The sequence below is a fragment of the Dendrobates tinctorius genome, unplaced genomic scaffold (genome assembly GCF_039654945.1).
Source record: "Dendrobates tinctorius isolate UK_male_01 unplaced genomic scaffold, ASM3965494v1 ptg000083l, whole genome shotgun sequence".
NCBI lineage: Eukaryota > Metazoa > Chordata > Amphibia > Anura > Dendrobatidae > Dendrobates > Dendrobates tinctorius.
Genome location: NW_027361751.1, coordinates 1,208,365 through 1,225,328, shown reverse-complemented (window position 1 = coordinate 1,225,328; position 16,964 = coordinate 1,208,365). Strand labels below are relative to the sequence as shown.

Below are 16,964 nucleotides of genomic sequence, written 5' to 3'. Positions count from 1 at the left end.
CGTGCACCAGTGTCAAATTAGACAAAATTTCGTCCCTAGGAACTCTATCCTTGATCTGGTCCTCTATTTGTTGCAGCCAGACCATGAGGGCACGAGCGGTACAGGTACCAGCTATCGCTGGCTTCAATCCACCTGCTGAAGCTTCCCAGATGTGTTTTAGGAAACCGTCTGCTTTTTTATCAAGCGGCTCTTTCAACACGCCGGAATCCTCTAATGGTAGGGATACCTTTTTTGAGGATGTGGCTACGGCCCCATCAATTTTAGGGACTTTCTCCCAGGTTTCTGAATCCTTCTGCTCAAAAGGGTACCTCCTTTTTGATGTGGAAGGTAAGCCCCCGACCTCTCCGGTTTTTTCCATTCCCTGTCAATTAGTGCTTTTATTTTATCATTTACAGGGAAGGTACGTTTTCGTTTTTCCTCCAGTCCTCCAAACATTACATCCTCTAATGATTTGGGAGCTTTTTCCTCTTTAAGGCCCATTGTAGCCCCAATTGCTTTGACCAGCTTTTCTACGTTCTCCGCTGGAAAACATGGACGGCCGCCTATATCGCTGTCCGAGGAGGATTCTGAGGACTGGGTAGAGGAAGAGGAGGTGGAGGGGGACAAGGGTCTATCCCGCCCATTCTGCCTTGGCGAGGCCTCCGAATCGGAGCTCCCTCTACAGTTTCTTTTCTCTTTCTTTTTAAGGGCTGCCTTTAGGGAGCCTTTCACCTCCTGTTGTATTAACTCTTTCAGGCTAGCCACCAAATCAGGGGTCTCCTCCTGTATAGTTTTGTTTATACAGTCAGCGCAGAGGTCTTTCTGCCACTGATCTGCCAGCGGGTTTTTACATAGGGCGCATTCTCTATTTTTGGTTTTGCTGCTGGCCTTCCTCGACCCCTAGTGATCAGTCAGAGAAAAGGGAACCCCGTTACTATAAGGGTGACATTCACGAAGATCACTCACCACCGCTGTCAATCAGGGGTACCGATCTCGGAGGCTCCTCAGATGCACTCGTGACGTTCCTCCTGGACGTCTCAGAGTCACGCCGGTCGCGTTTACGACTGCCGCTCCCACCACTCGAGCGACTGCTCCTGGTATGCTGGCGGCTTGGCCTGGCATCTGGCGAGAGCTCTTGCTGCTGCTGACGCTGTTGTCGCTGCTGCTTACGCTGCTGCTGCTCGTCTTGCCCCACTTCCATCCTGGAGCCTTGGGCATGAGTGCGTCTTCTGTGGTCATCCCCCTTATGTAAGGGGGATCCACTGCACTCTCCGCCTCCTCCGGTTACCCCACAGCCCCTCCCCCCCCTGCCATGCCGCCAGGATCTCCTTTCGCCCGTCGGCGTTGTTCTCTATGGGCGCCGCCATCTTGGATCGTCGGCACCGCCTCCCAACGTCACGCGGGCACGCCCCTTCCCAGCGTGCCCTGCGCGTGACATCAGAGGGGCGCGACCCGGAAGCGCCCGCCTCCTGACGCTCCTGCGCCGCTTCTGGGCCTGGCAGAGGGGGAGAGGGTGGCGCGGCAGCCACGGAAGAGCCCCAGGACCCCAGCCGTGCTGCTTCTGCGCCCGCTCGGACGCTGAGCCCCCTGGGGACCCGCGGACGGCGCTTCCCCCTCCCGACGCGCAGCGCTCAGGAAAACCAGCCTCATCTTCAACGCCGGCACGGGAGAGGGGCAGGTACGTGTGACTGCTGTCTTCAGCACACGGGTCCCTGTCAGGACAGGAAACCCAACTGAAGCGAGGGAGAGGTACCGCCCTTTTATCTTCAGTAGGGTTCCTGTCCTGACTGGGCGGATCCCCTCTCTCATGTGTGCCGTCATGGGAGACGGGAAAACAAGCTTTCCCCAAGCTACTCCTGGCATTAGTCAGTGAAAAGAATCATTCACTTCAATAGGCAAGTTTGGGCCAAAGATACGACCAAACTTGGACAGACATCTATGATGTCTTTTGAAAACTAAAATGGGGATGTGATCTAGTCACAATAAAAAAAAAAAACCACAAACAAGAACTATAGAACGCATTAATGTTGGCGACCTCCAATAGGTGGCACTTGTGAGGCATTCGTCATTCTCCATTTGATAGCAATACACAGTCATACCCGTTCAGAGATTGGTGAATGTTCACTTCCTTTCTCGGTATCTGAAGACTTCTTCCGCACTTCAGTCTTGGTCAGGTTAGGTTTTGGTCTTAGACGTCCTCTAACAGGCAGGGCAGGTTTCTCTTTACTGTGGGAAACAAGATCTCATATAAGCTTTTCTTGTCATTTACATTTTACTCCTCCAGCAATAAACTGCACTCAATGCAAACAGTAGGCCAGCTTGTGGCTCAATTGTAAAATCTACTGGCATTCGGTTTAAAGGAGATATCCAAGACTTTAAAAAAAAAAAAAGTCATGTAGTTGGTAATAGAGGCAACTACCTGCATGATGTACCCGGTCATTGACTGCTCCTGCCAGAGATTCCGCTGCTTCCTGTCGAGAGCAGTGGTTTCTCTTCATGTTGACAGGGTATGGCTACTGGTGTCATGCTGACTGAAGGCTGGCTTCCTCAGTTAGCCAGCGGAGTGCCAGCTGTCAATCAACATGACATCGTTAGTCCTGCCTTGTCAACAGGAAAGAAACTACCGCTCTGCTGACTTGACGTCAGAGAAAATCTGTGACCGCTCTCTGCCGTTAGAGAACGGCACCAGGCACATCAGGCAGATGGGTAGCAACCACCTGACTGTTAGTGCTTAGGCACAATTTCTTCTTTTTTTTTTTTTAAAGTCCCTTACGGATATCCCCTTTAATGAAACGCTTTAAATGTCGATATTCCACAAATCCTTACCTAGAATCTCCCTTATCGGAGTCCTGCTGTACAGGGTTTGCCTTCTCTGCCTGTGGCACCGCCTCAGACTCTGAACCCACATCTTCCTGACCACTGGAAGAATGGTTCTGTCTGTGTTCATCGACTGATGAAACACCAACTTCTCCACTTTCAACCTAATGAAAAAAAAAAAAAAAAATCAGTTCTGAAGTTTTTCTTACTTGTGCTATGTTATATGATATGGCACATTAACAGATTTTAAAGGTGTTCTCCCGCTTGGACAAACTAGTCTATAAGCCCAGTAGGGATGGGCCAGATCATCAGACTTTTTAATTAGAAGCTCATTTATCAGTTTCATTTGAACAAGACAACTAGTGGGTCTCTAAGGCTAGGATCACAGGACCGACCGTGGAATCTCTCATCTGAGAAAATCAGGTCAATTATGCAAATGACACTCTGATCAAACTATGATCTGAGTTTGATCTGAGCATCAGCCTACTGTGATCCAATTCTCCATTGTGTCAGTGAGGAAATCAGACCGCAGTCCGACAATTTCCAAACACTCATTGACTTGCATGGCCAAATGCGAAATGAATATCAGATCAAACTCTGACTTGCTGAGATTTTGCGCAGCCTCATAGAATAACATTGGTCTGTGTGTGATCCGATGTTTTGTCGGATTGTACTCGGATGGGAAAACCGGTGGTGTGAATGAACCCTAAAGGTACAGGACAGAGCAGAACTGATTTTTCCACCGCCAAATACAAATTTATCATTAACCGGTGCAAGATTTTAAAAGAAAGCCCCCAAAACAGGTTTTTAAACAAAATCCCACTCCAATTCAGCAGTCACTATAAAAACTGCAGCAGCTGCATATTGTCAGACATCAGAACCGTCTCATCAGGCCTCTCTCAAACTAGTTTGAAATGACTTGACCCATAGCAGCCAATGCTTGTACATACGACCTATTAAGTCAGAAGGACTCTACCTGGACTTCAGTGTAATCTCTTACAGGGAATATAACGATGAACAACGAGTTGCTGGATCATCTTAGGATCCGGACATTTGGTTTTGACCAATTTTCCAGTATTTACTTTCCTTACTTTTACAGAGTGTTCCTTCTTGTTCGACGTCAGTACATCAGTGTGTTCAGCATACGTCTCCGTTCCTGCCGTGAGGACGTCTGCAGAGTCAGGGACATCAAGTTTTTCTTTTCTGGCTGATGTCCTAGCTGTCAAGTTAGGTTTAGGTCTTGGTAATCTCCCTCTCCCCGGTAACGTGGGCTTTACAGATGACACTTTATTGTCATTATGTGCCATAGACAAAGCCTCACCCGTACTGCCAAATAAATCAACAACAAATTAGGCAAAGTAAAATTAAAAAAACAAAAAAAAACAAAAAAAACAGGATTTTTAGTTGCTTACCGTAAAAGCTGTTTCTCGGAGCCTTCAATGGGGGGGACACAGGAAACATGCATATATGCTGCTGCCACTAGGAGGCTGCCATTATGCACAAAAAAGTTAGCTCCTCCCCTGCAGTATACACCCCACCGACTGGCACTAGGTTAATCAGTTAGTGAGAAAGCAGTAGGAGAAGCAACCAGATAAAGTGAAAAACAAAACAGACAACTCAAACAGTAACATTACAACACAGAAAAAAGCTTAAAAACATGGGAGGATGCTGTGCCCCCCAATGAAGGCTCAGAGAAACAGATTTTACTGTAAGCAACCAAAAATCCTGTTTTCTCTATCGCTTCATTGGGGAAACACAGGAACCATGGGACGTCCCAAAGCAGTCCCTGGGGAGGAAACAGCAGATAACTCCGTTCAGGTCGGAAAACTCACCACTACCGCCTGCAAGATCCTTCTGCCTAGGCTGGCTTCCGCCAAAGCGTAGGTATGGATCCAATAAAATTTGGCGAACGTGTGAATGGAAGACCAGGTTGCCGTTTTGCAAAGTTGCACGGCGGATGCTCTATGGTGTACCGCCCAGGAGGCGCCCACTGCCCGGGTAGAGTGAGCCTTAACCCCAGGAGGAAGCACTCTGAACTTAACCCGGTAAGCCTCCAAAATTGCAGCTTTGATCCAGCAAGCAATCATAGCCTTGGAGGCCGGCAGGACTCGTTGTGCACCATCTAGAATGACGAAAAAAGTGACCCTCTTCCTAAAGGGGGCGGTCCTAGCCAGATAGACCTGGTCAGGGCGGTGAGGGTCTAACCTGTTCAGTGAACACTCCAGAGGATGAGTCGTGCAGGGCAAAAGGAATGAGGACAATATCCTCATTTAGGTGAAAGGCGGACACCACCTTGGGAAGGAAGGAAGTCGGAGGCCGCCAAACCATCTTGTCCTGGCGAAAAACCAAGAAAGGAGGGTGACAGGAAAGAGCCGCCAATTCCGATATGCGCCTAATAGAGGTGATGGCCACAAGAAACACCACCTTCCAAGACAGAAAGAGCAGAGAGACCTCTCGAAGAGGTGCAAAAAGAGAACTCCTCAGGCCCTCTAGAACTAGATTGAGGTCCCAGGGATCCACAGGTGTCCGGTACGGGGAAGCCGCATGCGCTACTCCTTGAAGAAAAGTTCTAACCTGAGAACGGAAGGATAAATTCTTCTGGAAAAGAATGGAAATTGCCAACACCTGGTCCTTTACAGAACTAAAGGCAAGACCAGCGTCAAGTCCAGCAAGGAGAAACGCGAAAACGGCACGGAGAGAAAAGGACATGGGTGGGTTGTAATTAGACTTGCACCAGCCAAAGAAGGCTTTCTAGGTCCAATAGTAGACCCTGGAAGACGATTGCTTCCTAGCCTTGATCACGGTGTGAATCCAGACTCTCTCAGCACTGCGGTTTCAACAGCCACGCCGTTAAATTGTGTAACAGAGAATTCTGGTGGTAGATCGGACCTTGGGACAGAAGATCCGGTACGTCTGGGAGTCTCCTGGGGGCATCAGAGAGGAGACTGACGATCTCTGCGAACTAACACCTTCTGGGCCAATCCGATGTGATCAGAATGACCGGCACACCCCTTCCGCCTTGATCTTCTTCGAAAGCCTGGGAAGAAGGGGAAGGGGAGGAAACAGATAGGGAAGGACAAACTGGGACCAGGGAATAGCCAGAGCGGCAGCGCCCACCGCGAGAGGATCGCGGAACCTGGAAACAAACCGTGGAACCTTCCTGCCCGTCGGGACACCATGAGGTCCACGTTCGGAGTTGTCCATCGAAGGCAAATCTGATGGAAGACTTCCTGATGCAGGGACAACTCTCCCGCCGCGAGACTCTCAAGGCTGAAAAAGTCCTGCAACCCAGGTTTCCATGCCGGGGATATGCTCTGTGGATATCGCCGGAACCTTTGTCTCTGCCCAGAGGAGAATCCTGGATACCTCGGCCATCCCCAAGGGGCTCAGAGTCCCTCCCTGTTGACTGAAATATGCTACTGCTGTGGCATTGTCCTTCTGAACTCATACTGGCAGACCCGAGAAGCCTTTCTCAGTGACAGAGGGACAGGAGAATGGCCCCCTTATCTCAAGGATGTTGATCGGCAGAGACGATTCCTCTGCCGACCAACATCCCTGGAAGTCAGATGGCGAAAAACCGCGCCCCAGTCGAGAAGGCTGACGTCCGTCGTCCCTACCTGCCAGTGAATGGGAAGAAAGGACCGGCCCTAGAAGATGAGAGGGGATGACAGCCACCTATTGAGAGTCAAGATGACTCGGAAGAGAGCAGAATCGGATAACCAAGTTAGAGAACAGACCTGTCCACTGCGAAAGAAAGGCTTGTTGAAGAGGTCTTGAATGGAATTGCACAAAGGGGATCGCTTTGGACGCTGCTACCATCCTTCCCAGGACCTTCATGGCTGAGTAGAAGGAGGGAAGAAGAGGGCCTTGTAGAGAGCAAACTCCCTGCTGGAGGATTGCTCTCTTCTCTTCGCGAAGAATAATTCTTGTCACGTGTCGAACAGCATGCCTAGAAAAATGAGGCGCGGTGTCGGAACAAGGCAAGACTTTGCCCTGTTGACTAGCCATCTGAAACGGGACAGGATGTCGAGAACGATGGCCAGACTTTCCTGGGCCTGAGAAAAAGACAGAGCTTTGATGAGGATTGTCGTCGAGGTACAGGATGAGCACTAGGCCTCTGATCCTCAAAAAGGCCATCAACGCTGCCATGATTTTTGTGAAAACCCTGGGAGCGGTTGTGAGCCCGAATGGCAGGGAGACAAATTGAAAATGGTCCTGCTGTACCGCACAATGCAGGAATCTCTCATGCACTGAGAAAATAGGGATGGGACATGGAGATAGGCATCTTGGATGTCTATGGAACACAGGAATTCCTGTGCCTCAATGGAAGCAATTACTGAACAAAGGGACACCATCCTGAAATGTCGCAGGCGGGGACCCCTTTGTTCAGTAACTTTAGATCCAGGATGGGTCAAAATGCCCCATGCTTTTTCGGCACCACAAACAGGTTTGAATAGAAACCTGTGAAACGTTCCCGGTCTGGGACGGGAACGATGACACCTGAACTGAGAAGGGAGGCAATGGATGCAAAGAAACCCAGAACCAGAGAAGCCTCTCATGGAGAATGGGATTCGGAGAATCGATCTCGGGGCCGTGAAACTAAATCTATTTTGTATCCGGAGGAAAAAACCTCCCTGACCCAAGCATCCTCCACCGAGGAGAGCCAAATGTCTCTGAAAAACCGGAGACGACCACCCAGGCTGAGAGATACGCTGGGATCTCGAGAGGAGTCAAGCCGAGGAAGATCAGTTGGGTGGAATCCCCATGGATCTACCTTGGGCGTTACGAGAACGCCAGGAATGGGTGGGTTAAAAGGAAGCCTTTTTCCAATCCTGGCGAGCCTGCAGTCTCTGCAGGTGAGAAAACTTGAAAGCGAAACGGCAAAAGAGACGAAACTGCTGCTTCAGAGGAGGTCGGTGAGGTATGGACTGGGGAAGGAGGAAACTCGTGTCCCCAGTGGCCTCCTTATTAATTTGGTCCAACCTGGAGCCAAACAGAAGAGACCCCTGGAATGGCAGACTGGTAAGGGACTTTGACGATAAGTCCGCCTGCCAGACCTTAAGCCAAATAGTCGGTCAAATAGCCACAATATTGCTGGACACCTGAGCTGCGCAAGACGTGGCATCCAGGGAAGCAGATACCACGTACTTCCATGCATGAGAAATCTGGTCCGCGAGGTCGACCAATTCCTCCGGTCGAGCTGCATCAAGAACGCTAAGGCCGGGCATAATGTAGAAGCGGCCAAATGATGACTTTGCAAAAAATTCTATGATCCTGTCATTGGAACCCTTGAGGGCTGCTCCATTAGTAAGCAGGAGGACAGTGTTGGTGGACAGTCTGGAAACTGGCAGGTCCACGATCGGGGAGGTTGTCCAGTTAGCAGTAAGCTCGGGGAGAAGGGATATAGTATGCTGAGGCGCTTCCCTCATTGAAAGCGTCTGGTCGGATTCTCCCTTTCCCTGGCAAGTACCTCCTTAAATTCTCTATGCGGAGCAAAGGAATTGAGAGGTGGTTTTGATTGTCTAAACGAAACCGCCTGATCTGCGGGTTCCGTAGAGGTATCCTTAATGCTAAAGGTTTGGTTGACAGCCACAATCATGCACTGGACCATGTCTCTCATGTTAGAGGCTTGGTCTGAATCCATATCCGAGTAAGTAATCCTCTGAGAGGGCATTTGAAACCACCTTGCCTGACTCGGGAGAGGAGGATCAGGAAGAAGACCTAGAACAACATGCCTGCCTGGATCTCTTGCGGCCTATAATGGAAGGCCCAGACGGTGAGTCCAGTGACCCACCAGCAACCGTGGAAGACGGAAGGGGCAACATGTCAAGCACGGACACCAGACTATGCGACACCTTGGTGAGATCCGCCACGGACTGTGACAGAGAGGAAGCCCACAATGGCATTTACATGAAGAGCATACAAAGTGTCTGACAAGAGGAGAAGAAGAAGCGGAGGAGGCAGGAGGACGAGAATGCTTTCCTTTGGGATTAATCATAGAATCATAGAAAGGTTAGAGGACAGGTAGAGAGGCAGAAGAAAGTATCAGTCTGCAGAGTAGAGCTACTCACAGTAAGTGCAGTTGTCCTGTAGTCTGGTTCCAGGCTGTAGCGCTGCTGCGCTGAGAAGATGTAGGTCCCGCAGGGAAGGGGTCATCAACCGGATCCACAAGCCGGAAAAAGGCAACCGTAAGGGGATGCCAGGGACCAGGAGGATAAAAGCGCACGCTGCATGGGTGGCGAACACTGAAAAGCCTGCTCCAAAGCCGGAAGAGGGGGCGGAGCCAAACGCCGGGTCCAGGAGGAGAAAGATGGCGCGGGCTCTGAGCTAAGTGATGAAGCCGAGGGGGGCGGGGGCTAGCCACAGGCCGGAAAACGAAATTAACAGGCGATGGGTGGGAGAAAAGCCTGCCCGAAGTGCTGGGAGGAAGGGGGGCGGAGCCAACACCGAGACTAGGCCAGAGAGATGCTGGGACCTAAATGAAAGCTGGTGACCACCAGAGCATGGCGCAGCGAAAGTCCCAAAAACCCCGCAAAAGGTAGCCCCGATGCCCTAGTCCATAGGGACATATAGGGTAAATGCCGCCTATTGATCCTAGAAGGACCATTACACAAAAGCCCTAAAAATAAAAGAGGGTTATTGCTTATCTGAATAAAAAAGGGTTATTGCTCATCTTCTTCCCTTTGATCTTCATATCATCTTCTTTACTTGGATCTTCTCCTCGTCGCCACTGGAAGAAACATGGGAAAGAGAGAGAAGTACCTCCCCATCCAGGAAAGGTCGGACGTCCGAAAATCCTGTGCTGTGGGACGTCCACGCCTCCTCAAACCAACAGGCTCTGGTGGGCGAGTGAGTAGGAGACGGAGGCCAGGACCGCATCCGAATCACCTAAACACTCTTCCATGTTTGAGGTTGGAGTCCTGGCGACTAGACATATGAAGATACGGGGTGGCAGTACAAGCCATACTCAGTCTCTATGTGGGAGTACAGTTGTGACTGTTCACACTGTATCCCTCCAGAGGTAGGAGAAGATCCATCTGAAAGGAAACGACACACACAGAGGTAGATATGGGTCTAAGGAAAGACCCGAGTACACCTTCTACTGACACTAAGCTAAAACTTATTGCCAGTTGGTGGGGTGTATACTGCAGCAGAGGAGCAGAGTGGCAGCAGCATACACAATGGTTCCTGTGACCCCAATGAAGCGATAGAGAAAGACACATTTTTGTCAAACGCCACTATAACAATGTCCGTACCATAAGAATTAATTCCATGATGGATTCTAATAGTAGAGATGTAAAAACAGGATTTTTTGGGTTGCTTACCGTAAAATCTGTTTCTCGGAGCCTTCATTGGGGGACACAGAGACCATGGGGTGTATGCTGCTGCCACTAGGAGGCTGACACTATGCACAAAAAAAGGTTAGCTCCTCCTCCGCAGTGTACACCCCACCGACCGGCAGGAAGTTCCTCAGTTAGTGAGAAAGCAGTAGGAGAAGTAACAGAATAGATTGAAAGCAGAACAAACAACTCAACTGTAACAAACCGACAAACATAAGAACAGGAGTTGTAGAACATGGGAGGGTGCTGTGTCCCCCCAATGAAGGCTCCGAGAAACAGATTTTACGGTAAGCAACCCAAAAAATCCTGTTTTCTCGTTCGCCTTATTGGGGGACACAGAGACCATGGGACGTCCCAAAGCAGTCCCTGGGGTGGGAAACAAACTTCCATCAGGCCAGTGGACTCGCCACCGCAGCCTGCAGAATCCTTCTACCTAGGCTGGCGTCCGCCGAAGCGTAGGTGTGGACCCTGTAGAATTTCACAAAGGTGTGAACCGATAACCACGTTGCAGCATTGCAAAGCTGCAGCGCGGAAGCTCTGTGGCGCACCGCCCAGGAGGCACCCACCGCCCGGGTAGAGTGCGCTCTGATCCCTGGAGGGGCCACTCGATGCTTGACCCGGTATGCCTCCAAAATTACCGATCTGATCCAGCGCGCAATAGTGGCCTTTGAGGCTGGGTGATGAACAGAGAGTCTGACTAGATAGACTCTCAATGCCCTGACTAGGTCCAGCTTGTCCAAAGACCGCTCCCGAGGGTGAGCTGGGCTCGGGCAGAAGGATGGCAGAACAATGTCCTCATTGAGGTGAAACGAAGATACCACCTTCAGAAGAAAAGAGGGCGGAGGCCGCAGAACTACCTTGTCCTGATGAAGGACCAAAAAAGGAGAGCGGCAAGAAAGTACCGCTAATTCCGACACGCGCCGGATGGAGGTAATGGCCACCAGAAAGGCCACTTTCCAAGAAAGGAGGGAAAGGGAAACGTCCCTGAGAGGTTCAAAAGGAGGACCCTGCAGAACCTGAAGAACCAAATTAAGATCCCAAGGATCCACGGGAGCTCGGTACGGAGGAACCGTGTGAGCCACACCCTGGAGGAAGGTTTTGAGCTGGGGCCGGGAGGCCAGCGTTTTCTGAAATAAAATGGACAGTGCCGAAACTTGACCCTTCAAGGAACTGAGAGCAAGCCCCGCATCCAGCCCTGCCTGAAGAAACGCCAGAATAGAAGGGAGCGAAAAAACCAAGGGCGCGATGTCATTGGCCTCACACCAGGAGAAATAGGCTTTCCAAGTACGGTAATAGATCTTCGAAGAAGAAGGCTTTCTGGCGCGGATCATGGTATGAATTACCCGATCAGAGAATCCTGCCCGTCTCAAAACCTCGGTCTCAACAGCCACGCCGTTAAATTGAGCGACCGAGAATTGGGGTGGCAAATCGGGCCTTGAGACAGCAGATCTGCCCGTCGGGAAGCTTCCAGGGGGCGTCCGCGAGAAGGTTGACAATGTCTGCGAATCAAGACCTTCTGGGCCAATTCGGGGCGATGAGGATGACTGGAATCCCCTCTGCTTTGATTTTCTTCAACAACTTGGGAAGAAGAGGCAGAGGAGGGAACAGGTAGGGGAGCACGAACTGTGACCAAGGGACGGCCAGAGCGTCGGCGCCCAGTGCCAGAGGGTCCCGAGACCTGGACACGAATTGTGGGACTTTCCTGTTGAGGCGAGATGCCATGAGGTCTACATCCGGGGTTCCCCACTGATGGCAGAGCAGATGAAACACCTCCGGATGTAGGGACCATTACCCTGCCGCGAGACCCTCGCAGCTGAGGAAATCGGCGGCCCAGTTGTCCACGCCGGGAATGTGAACCGCGGAAATCGTTGGAACAAAGGTCTCTGCCCATTGAAGAATTCTGGACACTTCCGCCAGGGCTGAGACACTCCGTGTCCCCCCTTGGCGGTTGATATACGCCACCGCTGTGGCATTGTCTGTCTGAATCCTGACAGGCAGGCCCTTGAGGCGCCTTTCCCAGTGGACGAGAGCTAGATGGATCGCCCGTATCTCTAGGACATTGATCTGCAGAGCTGATTCCTGAGTCGACCATCGACCCTGAACAGTGTGATTGCGGAACACTGCACCCCAGCCGATGAGGCTGGCGTCTGTAGTGACAATCTGCCAGTGAACGGGAAAAGACCGCCCCAAGAGAATGAGGGGAGATGTCAACCACCAGTTGAGAGACCGCCTGATCCGGCAGGAAAGGCGAACCGGACGATCCAGAGACAGAGCCGACCTGTTCCACCTGGACAAAATGGCCTGCTGGAGTGGCCTGGCGTGAAATTGGGCAAAGGGAACTGCCTCTATCGCCGCCACCATCTTCCCCAGGACCCTCATGGCTGACCTGAGGGATGGAAATCGTGTGATCTGTAATGATCGCACGCCCTGCTGCAGGGAAAGAATCTTGTCTTGTGGGAGAAATACCCTTGACCGACGAGTGTCGAACAGAAGGCCCAGAAACACAAGGCGTTGAGTAGGAACCAGACAGGACTTTTCCCGGTTGACGATCCACCCAAAACTGGACAGGGTGTCTAGAACGATCGCCACACTTAGGCGGGCCTGTTGAAAGGAGGGGGCCTTGATCAGGATATCGTCGAGGTACGGAAAAAGAACGAGACCTCTGATCCTCAACAAGGCCATCAACGCCGCCATAATTTTCGTGAAGACTCTGGGAGCGGTGGCGAGCCCGAAAGGAAGCGCGACGAACTGGTAATGTTCGTGAAGAATCGCAAACCGCAGGAACTTCTGATGTCCGGGAAATATGGGCACATGTAGATAGGCATCTTGGATGTCTATGGAACCCATGAATTCCTGCTCCTCCATGGAAGCAATTACCGAGCGAACTGACTCCATCCGGAGTGGCGAAGGCGAACTCTCTTGTTGAGTAACTTGAGATCCAAGATGGGTCGAACTGTCCCGTCCTTTTTCGGCACCACAAACAGGTTTGAATAAAACCCTGTGAAGCGTTCCGATTCGGGAACGGGCACAATCACCCCGGAACTGAGAAGAGAGGCGATGGCCGAACCGAACCCCGGGACCAAGGCCGGATCCCTCGGCGGACGGGATTGTAAGAAACGATCCCGTGGAAGAGAAATGAACTCTATTTTGTATCCTGTTGATACAACCTCTCTGACCCAAGCGTCCTCTACTGAGGCGAGCCAGACGTCGCTGAAGAAGAGAAGTCGACCTCCCAATTGGAAGGGACCCACGGGAGACCGATGGTAGTCATGCGGACGTAGACCGTCCAGATCTAGATCTGGATGGTCTTTCCTGGGAAGAGTGGGACCGCCAGGACGGAGTGGGCCTGAAGGAAACCTTCTTTCTTTCCTGACGTGCCTGTGGCCTTTGCTGGTTGGAAGGGTTTTCCGCCGTATTGAAACGGCGGAAAGTCCGACAGGGACGAAACTGACGCCTTGGAGGAGGTCTGCGAGGCTTGGAGGGGAGAAGAGAACTCGTACCTCCGGTAGCGTCCTTAATAATCTGATCCAATTGTGATCCGAAGAGACGCACTCCCTGAAAAGGCAGATTGGTCAGAGACTTTTTAGAGGACAAGTCCGCCTGCCAGGCCTTGAGCCAAATTGTACGTCGGATTGCCACGATGTTACTTGACGCCTGAACTGCGCAAGATGCGGCATCCAAGGAGGCAGAAAGCAGATAATCCCCCACATGGGAAATCTGATTGGCGAGATCGGCCAAATGCTCTGGTCGTGCCTTATCCAGAATGCCCTGCCGAAGGTCATCTGCCCAAGTGGATATGGCCTTTGCTGCCCAAGAAGAAACAAAGACTGGACATACCGCTGCTGATGCCGCTTCGAAGGCAGATTTTGCTAGAGATTCTATGATCCTATCATTAGAATCTTTTAGCGACGCCACACCTGACAGCGGAAGGACCGTATTATTAGAAAGTCTGGACACGGGAGGGTCCACTGAGGGAGAAGCGGCCCAGTTGTCCGTGAGCTCTTTAGCAAACGGGTACAGCACGCCGAGACGCTTTCCTCTTTGAAAGCGTCTGGTCGGATCTTCTCTCTCCTTTGTAAAAATCTTTCCAAACTCAGAATAGAAGGGAAACACCCTGGATGGTGTTTCCGCCCGTCTGGACGAAACCTCCTGATCTGAGGATTTCGCAGGGGCGTCAGCGATGTCAAAGGTATGGTGAATCGCGGCAATGAGGTTTTGCACCGTAACCTTCATGTTCGCATCCTGGTCCGAATCCAGCTCTAAGACCCCTTCCGATTCCGAAAGCGCTTCGCCTGACTCGGGGGAGGAGGCCCGAGAGGGAGACTGCTGGGGACTATGGGGTGAGGTAGGACGAGGGGAGGACTCCGCCTGGAGGTCCTGCCTGGGCCTCTTGCGACTGCCGCTGGCTGGCTCAGATGGGACGTCCTGAGATGTGCTGGGTCCCGCCGAAGCTCCCAAGGGCAACTTGTCCAGAACGGCTGCTAGGGACTGAGACACCTTGATGAGGTCTGCCACTGACTGTGATTGAGAGGAGGCCCTACCCGGCATGGGGGGCTCACTCGCCCCTGGGGCTATGGATGGGCTCCTGAGCGGCGTCGGGCTGGACGCAGAGCGGGTACGATCAGACTTAGCGTTGGACATAGTGAAAAGAGAGGCAGTGCCGGACGGTTGGGGGACAGAAGGCAGAGAAGGGCGTCAGTCTGCAGGTGCAGAGCTACTCACGGTCCGGTGTCCCCAAGGGCGACGCTCTCTGATCTGGCTGCAGGATGAGGCCAGGCCAATCCGGCTGAAAAAAAGGCCCAGCGACCGAAATCCGGCAGGGAATGAGGTCCGGCTGGCAGGCAGAGAAGATGGCGACCACCAGGGAAAGGGCGCGCTGCCAGAGGGAGAAGAAGGGCGGAGCTCGCCGCAGAGATCCCCTTAGCACCGCCCGCTGTCCAATAGCAGGCTGGTGTGAGGCAAGGGGGCTGGGAAGGCCTAGGACGGGCGGGAGAGAAGCCCGCTTAGAAGAAAGGGGCAGGGGGCGTGGCCGCGACGCAGCGGTAGGCCCGAGATGAAGCCGGGGCCTAAATTAATAGCGCCGGCCGCCTGTCAGCAGGGGGTCGGCGCGGAAGACGTGCCGCAACACCGGGCCACGTCCCTGCTTCCCACAGCCCGACCCCTGTATACCCCTGCCGGGATGAAGAAGAAACGGGGGGGGGGGGGGGGGGGGCGCAGAACAAGGCCCAAAAGAAAAGGGGCCTTCATGGATGCGGCGACCGTGGGGAGAAGCGGGCGCGCAGGCCCTACCGTGGTCCCCTGGCGACCGCCTTAGGATGAAAACGCCGGGGGACCGCTAGACCGCATACTCACCCAGGCCGGGGGCCACAATAAAGGTACCTGAGAATCCCACGCTGTCTGTCGTCTTTATGAAATCCACGCCTCGTCCAACCGTCAGGCTCTGGTAGGAGAGATGGTGGGAGGCGGGGGGCAAGGACCGTCCGTATAGCTGGCACGCACCTGTGCGAGGCTCCTGGTCCTGCCGCGGAGACCTATGAGGATACGGGGTGGCAGTACACGCCGTACTCATAGTCTCTTTGTGGGAGTACGGATGTGACTGTTCACTCCGTATCCCTCCGAAACCTGTAAAGGAACGATGCACGACGAGGTAGATAGGGGTCTAATAAAAGACCCGTGTCCACCTCCTACTGACACTAAGCTAAACTGAGGAACTTCCTGCCGGTCGGTGGGGTGTACACTGCGGAGGAGGAGCTAACCTTTTTTTGTGCATAGTGTCAGCCTCCTAGTGGCAGCAGCATACACCCCATGGTCTCTGTGTCCCCCAATAAGGCGAACGAGAAAACAGCATTTAAGTGCCAACCACAGAAACCACAAGCACGACCGCGCTACACTGCTTCCCTGACTCCCACACAAAAAAATAATAATATAGGAAACAGCAGAGTACAGCGAGTCATGCAGTTTCTGTAATTACCGCTGTTTTTACAGCCCCACTAACTGTGGCCGGCGCTTGTACATGGTCATTCCTGTCTCAGCCATGAAAGGTGGAGCTGGAAACAACCCTGTAACAGAGTTACATGTAAGGGGGATTGTTGTTAAACACAATTGTTCAGCTGACTTGAGTAACAGTGGGGTTTTCTTTTCAGATGCCAATATTACAAACGACTAGATAATGGTTGACTTGTCCGCTATATTGCTAAAAACGGGTAACTGATTAGTCAAAGGGCTCCCATACACATCACACAGCTACTTCTCCCCACTCCTCCATACACAGGAATGCTCTACTGAGAAGTCACATGCTCATCATGAAGCAGACTTCCCTGGCAGAGGCTTATATGCAAGTCAAATAAGAGGATCCATTGAAGTGTTTATAGTTGGATCCCTATCTCCCTCGACATCATCTATTCGTCACCAAGTTAAGTGTCCACATTGTGTACTGGCTTTAGTATTGAGCACATAATTTTCTCCAATCTTACTTTTCTGCTTCGTCCATTGGCTTCTGTTTATCCACACTGGAGCATTCTTCCAGTACTTTATTATCCTGAAAAACAAAAGCAAATCAATTGCATCAACAGAACAAACTAACATTGCAAGCGGCTTTTCAGGCACTACATAAGGTTCATAGAATCATAGAATCGTAGAGTTGGAAGGGACCTCCTGTGCCATCTGGTTCAACCCCCTGCTCAAAGCAGGATTCACTAAACCATCCCAGACAGATGTCTGTCCAGCCTCTGTTTGAAGACTTCTGTTGAAGGAGAGCTCACCACCTCTCGTGGCAGCCTGATCCCACTCATTGATCACTCTTTCAAAAAGTTTTTTCTAATATCTAAT

General features: G+C 51.8%; 1 protein-coding gene across 1 annotated transcript in view; it reads right to left on the bottom strand.

Moving 5' to 3' along the window:
- The window catches only part of BDP1 (BDP1 general transcription factor IIIB subunit), a 235,234-nt gene that overhangs the window by 119,208 nt on the left and 99,062 nt on the right, over positions 1-16,964 (bottom strand). The window contains 4 exon segments of the mRNA XM_073584044.1: positions 2,079-2,205; positions 2,806-2,960; positions 3,888-4,122; positions 16,610-16,674. Of these exon segments, the coding sequence (XP_073440145.1) occupies positions 2,079-2,205; positions 2,806-2,960; positions 3,888-4,122; positions 16,610-16,674 (582 nt within the window).